Consider the following 6,924-nt stretch of genomic DNA (forward strand, 5'->3'; position numbering starts at 1 on the left):
CTTTCACGTACGTACGAACATACATACCTAGACAATATGAAATGTTGCGTCTAGACTATTAAACGATTGTTTGAAAAATCCAAAATAACGAATACAGATCTAAATACGTACAGATATCAAGAAACAATTGTATCTATAGCGCTCTAACTAAGAACGCAATTCGGTTTTTTGCGGTTTTCTAATAAATATAAGCTTGATATTCTATTATTTTTTAAATGTAAAACAAGCGTATAACCGATTTTTTTAACTGTATATCTTAAAAGATTGTATTTTTTTTGACGAAGAATCTTTTTGTGCTAATTTCACATCCCGAAAAAAAAAAACATTGAACCACGAGACTTCAAGGTCCGTCTTTAATCGAAATATTAAAGTGAGAATCACTCACTTAGATTTTTTCAAGCAAAAGCCTTGTTAATTTGATCAAAAACATTCGTTTATATTCGGAAGTGTCCTTGGAATGAAACCGCTTAAAGATGTCCTTGAAAATTTATAATTCAAATTAACGAGATTTCATCAATTATATATCTGAATATTCAATTGATTGAAATTGAAATTTGTGACTGTTTTTATTAAATGGTATTTTTTTAATTAATATGAATGATATAACTTGAGCACCAAAAACATTTTTTATTTACTAAATTTGAATATGACAATGATTTTCTTGGCTTTTTTTCGTTTATGAGATATGTATATAAGCATTTAAAAAAAAATAAGAAAAAAGTAATTTTTACAGACTTTTGGAGTTTGCAGTATTTTAACTCAAAATCTAGTATTACTGTGCCAAAAGAAAGTATTGAAATCTATAATCAAATATTTTTTACTATTCTTCTTCTTCTTCTTTTTTATTCCTCTCCTCGTAGGAGGTTGGATATCATGACATATATCTTCTCTGTATCCATGGTTGCCCTGAATAGTGTTGTGGAGTCACATTGGTACCATCCACGGAGATTGCCCATCCACGAGATGCGTCTTCTACCAACGCTTCTTTTCACAAAAAGTGAAAAGTGAAAAGGTCGAAAAAACCGAAAGGCACCGAAAGTAAAAAGGTCGAAAAAACAAATATCGGAAGGCAAAAATCGAAAATTGAAAGATCTTAAGTTAAAAGATCAAAAAAAGGGTGCATGGTAAACGGTACTATGTATGTACATATAATATATGTATATCAGTGGCATGCGGTGAAATTATCTCTCTTTTTGTCATACAGCCTTGTTTAATGTGCGCGCGCAGGATACGGAAGGAAAAGCCTGTTCCTCTTGTTCCTGTTGTATCCTGCTCGCGCAAATTAAGTGAGGATGTACGACTAGGGAAAGAGAGTTTTACCGCACGCCACTGATATATACATATATACTGACCGTTTTTCATATGTATGCATGGTAAACGAACATTTTCGACTTTTTCACTGTCAACTTTTTTACGGTAACCCACTATACTACATATAACTTTATTTTTATTCGTGTTTCATTTCCTTTTCGAAACCACCCGTTGAAATCAACGGGCACAACACTAGTTTAATATGTAAATAATTAAGTATAAAAATAAGGCGATCGTTATTTCGACTATTCAAACTAAGAGTCGTAGCATTCTCAATTTGAAAGATACTTACAGCCTTTCAAAAGCCAAGTGCAGACATACTCGTCTAATTCATACAAATATGTAGGTACGAGTGCTATAGAGCACAAAACATTCGGCTTTCCACGCCGGGAAACTCTCCCATGGGGTGTGTTTTATTACATTGCCCCATTGATTGGCCAAGACCTGTCTATTTATGGAAAAGAATAGTCATATTCATTAATTGAGTTGTTGACTGCTATCGGCCTAAAGACATCCCGCCGCGACCATGTCTGTTGCGTCATCGAGGGTCAACCACACTCCATTGACGAAGAATTAATTTATATAACACGTATATAATGTAATATAATAATAACGATATAAACAACATGTCAATTGACAGTGGGGTTAACGAGTTATGTGTATCAATATATCTATAAATGTGTACCAAATTGAGCCAACGAACTGCCACGTGACGTTTATATAAAATCTCTATTGAGGACGTCATTGGTAAACTTTCGAGTTGTGTCAACTGAAGTTTTCCACTTGATTTGATTGTCTGTTGTTCTGAAAAAGTGTGTAAATATTCGGTGATCGAAATGTTTCCTATTATTTTTTCGGTATTGACATACAATATACATATATATATATATATATATATATATATATATATATATATATATATATATATATATATATATATATATATATATATATATATATATATATATATATATATATATATATATATATATATATATATATATCAGTGGCGTGCGGTCCATGGATGCGGTGGATGCGGCGCATCCCCTATAACTTTAAAAAGCCAAGAGTATTTTTAATAAATATTTGAATTTCGCTTCGATGTATTCTTAGTGATGTACGTGATTATGATGTAGTATATGATATATATTTCACATATCACGTGTTTTTTGTTACATGATGCATTATATAGGATCTTTTGATAATTTTTATTAAGGATTCGCATAGGCCGCATTCGCATAGGCCGGCCACAGGCGAGTGACGCTGGCGAGTAGACGCGCGCGCGACTGAAGTGCGCGCGCGTCATGGATTCGGAGTTCGGACCGATCCCATTTGCGCATGCGCACTATGAGGCTGTCATATTCGCGCGGACGCGTTGACACTTGTTTAACCTCTACGGTGGATTCGGTTTCTCTGTTTGCTTATCTATTGAGTTTCACTTGGAAGCCGCTGTTGATCGATATTTCCGCACGCTACGCCCCAAGTTATTTATCAAAAAGCTAGCCGATTCATTTCTTTAGACGAAGTTAATCATTTATACTGTAAGTTGGTTATTTTTTACTTTTGAATTAAGTTTTCATTTTAATTAGTTTCGTCTAACTTTATTTTTAGTTTACTGTTCCACTACTTACGAGTTTTCATTATTGCCTTTAATATGGATATCGAAAATAACAATGAGAGTGGACTTGTCGTCGAGATCAATAATAATTGCAATTGTTTAATTGAAAATGTGCTGAAAAGAAGATTTGCTTCTCTCCCATTTAATGAAAAGGAGATTATTGTTAAGAGCCCCAAACCCACACCAATATTAAATATTCAGTCTAAAACAAAAACATTTAAAAGGTATTTTAACACAGAAACATACGAAAAAATTTCATGGATTTGTGGATGTGCTCACTTAACGAAATTATTCTGTTGGCCATGTATTTTATTTTCTCAAGAAGTGAATGTCTGGAGTAAATTTGGATTTTCTGACCTAAACAATTTAAGTAAATCGCGCAAGAGACATGAATGTTCTCAAGCTCACATATGTTCTGCTGCTCAATTTAAAAAATTTGGAAAGGGACCTCGTATAGAAAATTTTTTAAGTGCTCAATTTAAAGCAAATATTGAAATGCACAACAAAGAAGTTACTGCAAATAGATACATTTTGTCGAAATTAATAAGCGCGATCTGTTTTTTAGCAAAACAAGAACAACCTTTACGAGGACATTTTGAGCACCAGGAATCGGAAAATAGAGGGAATTATATTGAATTGCTGTATCTGTTGAGTGAATCAGACATAAAATTGAAAACTCATTTAGATAACTCTACGGTGTTTACTGGACTATCGAACCATATACAAAATGACTTGGTATCCGCAATATCAAAAGTCTTGCTAGATGAGATTAAAACTGAAATACGTGCATCAAAATTTGTTTCCATAATTGTGGACGAATCTACAGATATCAGTCGCAAAGCTCAGCTATCTACTATTTTTAGATATGTAGATGAAAATAATGAAATTCAGGAGAGATTTGTTGGATTTGTCGATGTTAGTCCCAATAGAACAGCTAATGCTCTTTTTCAGCACATACGTGAGACCTTGGAAGAATTTGGTTGTTTGGACAAATTAATTGCACAAACGTACGATGGAGCGGCTGTAATGTCCGGGGAGCATAATGGAGTGCAACGAAAAATTCGAGATATTTGTCCTAATTCTTTATTTGTCCATTGTTACGCTCACAGATTGAATTTAGTTTTGTCGCAATCTGTTAAACATATATCCGGATGCAAACGTTTTTTCAGCCGTATGTTGTCATTTTCAACTTTTTTTTGTAAGTCTTCAAGAAGAATTTCCCTTCTCGATTGTCAAATAAAAAAACGATTTCCCACTGCTGCCCCTACACGATGGAACTACAATAGCAAAATTTTAAATATGATATTAGAATATCAAACAGAATTAATGGAAATATTTAATCAAATAATTAATGACGAAGACGAATGGGATACTGATGCTGTCATAAATGCTGAAGTCCTTCATCGTTATTTAAAAGAGTTTGAATTCAATTTCAATTTGCATTTATTTTCTGCAATATTTAATTCGGCAGATTTTTTATTTGAAATTTTACAAAAAAAAACCTTTGACATATCGTATTGCGTAAGTGAAATTAAAAAATTTGTAAAATATTTAGATAACAAAAAAGACGATTTTGATTCATTGTGGAACAAAGTAATAACTAAAAATTTTAATAGAAAAAGAAAATATGCTGAATGTGAAGAAGATGTGAAAACAACGTATAAACTTCACTATTCTGAAATTTTAGAAACTCTTTCAGTAAATACAACCAATCGATTTCGAGATATCGAAAATTTAAAATTTCTCGAATTTTTTAACGTCAAAAAATTTAAAGAATATGAAAATAATTTTCCAGATTTCCTATTTAAATCACTCCACCTAACTTATGGAAAATACTTTGATTTTATGAAATTAAAAAGCGAATTAATTTACATGTACTCAACGCAAGATTTTCATTTGAAATCTATAAATGACGTAAAGGAATTAATTGTGAAAGATGATCTAATAGACGTTTTGGAACAAGTATTTAGTTTAATACAATTAATTTGTACGATACCTTCCACGAGCGCATCGGCTGAACGATCATTTTCGACTATGAAAAGAATTAAAACGTTCACCAGAAGTAGTCAAAGTGAAGAAAGACTCTCTGGTCTTGCTTTAATTGCAATCGAAAAGAAAATAATGTCAAATTTAAAAAACAATAAAAAATTCTATGATGCGGTTATCGATGAATTTTGTAAAAAGGAACGAAGAATAAAATTAAATTTTAAAAAATAAATTGGTCGGTTTTTTTTTTCAAACAAGGGACAGCATCCCTTGTTTGAAAAGTCACCGCCCGCCACTGTATATATATATATATATATATATATATATATATATATATATATATATATATATATATATATATATATATATATATATATATATTTGCCGACTCTTGGAATCCATTTACATATGTTATACATTTTTCAAAACAAACTTAATCATATGACTTAAGCTACATTAATCCGTTACTATGTATGTATGTACGTACATAGCTTAGATACGAAAAAAAACATCAAATCAAATTTCTAGTGAATCCTCGTTATCGAATATTCATTCGAGCAGATATTTACTTAATGATTGCAATGTTATTTAGATTGTGACATATCTAAAGTGGCTGATAAAAAAATCGTATTCACTTTGTTTATTTTTTCCGTAAAATCTTTGTGATGGTTTTCAATTGAAAATTATTGTTTATATGTATATCCTTCTTTAGATTTTGAGATCTGTACCGTGACACATTCATCAAAATATCATATTGATGGTGTCAATCTCAGAACACGAGATTACGTTAATATCATCTTGACATATTTGTGATTCGAGGATGTGTATAAATTTCAAACTTATATACATAACTCTGTAGTTTATAGAACAGGTTATTGTCTTTGTTTGTTTTGAAAATAAAGGCAGCGGCTGCTGTTTGTATAATATTACGTATTGCTAAATGTATTATAAATTTTATTTTATTATGCACATATTATATATGTTAAAACAATGATTTATGTGAGTCGATTCTATTAGGTAACATTTATAATGCTTTGTTTTATAATCTGTATACTCTATATACATTTATACTCTTTGCTTCTTATATTAGTGATAGTAAACAATTTACGAGATATTGTCTTTTTGAATCTCCTTTATTTTTTACTACAAAGATCTGGTGTAACTCAGGGGTCCACTTTAGGCCCCTTACTATTTATCATTATTATAAATAACCTCCCTAGAGTTTTATCCAATGCATCGTGTCTCTTGTTTGCTGAAGACGTCAAATTATTATTTTCTGTCAATGATGAGAGGCAAGCCTCTCTTCTTCAAGTTGATATTAATGATGTCTTGGACTTCAGTTATATTTTAGGTCTAGAACTTAATACAAATAAATGTGCAATTATGAGCTATGAACGTGCATATTTGCTCCATTGTCACGGATGTTCCATTGAATCCGTCTTGTTGAAGCGTGTGGAATTTATGTTTAGTTTGGGTATTACTTTTGGTCCTCAACTCACCTTTCTAAACCGCACGTACTCAACCACACGAAGCAAGTTAATCTCCAATGCTTGAAAAAGTGCATAAAGCATTTCTTCGTTTCCTATATAGAAAATAGTACGGGTATTAACCATATCTCTACCCTAGTCCTTTCCTATTGGACATGCTTAGGTATAATTCCCTTGAACGTCGGAGAAACAGTGCAGAGTCCGACTCTGCACTGTTTTTTAGCCGTTGAAGGACAACGGGCGAAAATGTGCTACTTGGAAGGGCCGGATCCCAGAGAAAATCATAACTCAGAATTCGGTTTGTCGCTTCATTATTCCAAGAGACCAAAACAAGTTATGTAGGTTGGGACTTTATGTCCAGATTAATTATGTGCGTGGTAGACATCAACCTTTGGTGGTTGTACTTTCTGCCCACACAGTTCTTTATCGGATGGCTCCTAATCCAAGAGCTATCCGACTTCTCAATCAAATTGTTTTGTTCTGCAGCTTCTACGTGGTAATATATGCCCGTCGTTGCTGAAA

The 6,924-nt window shown here is 32.2% G+C and overlaps 1 protein-coding gene across 1 annotated transcript; it reads left to right on the forward strand.

Moving 5' to 3' along the window:
• Window positions 1-2,556: 2,556 nt before the first annotated feature.
• Window positions 2,557-5,146, forward strand: LOC143915946 (zinc finger MYM-type protein 1-like). The gene is made up of 2 exons (XM_077436765.1): window positions 2,557-2,852; window positions 2,923-5,146. Exon 2 carries the CDS (start codon window positions 2,966-2,968, stop codon window positions 5,144-5,146), a length of 2,181 nt encoding a protein of 726 aa, XP_077292891.1. The 5' UTR covers window positions 2,557-2,852; window positions 2,923-2,965.
• Window positions 5,147-6,924: the final 1,778 nt, after the last annotated feature.

This window comes from Arctopsyche grandis, chromosome 8 (assembly GCF_051622035.1).
Source record: "Arctopsyche grandis isolate Sample6627 chromosome 8, ASM5162203v2, whole genome shotgun sequence".
NCBI classification, from domain to species: Eukaryota; Metazoa; Arthropoda; class Insecta; order Trichoptera; family Hydropsychidae; genus Arctopsyche; species Arctopsyche grandis.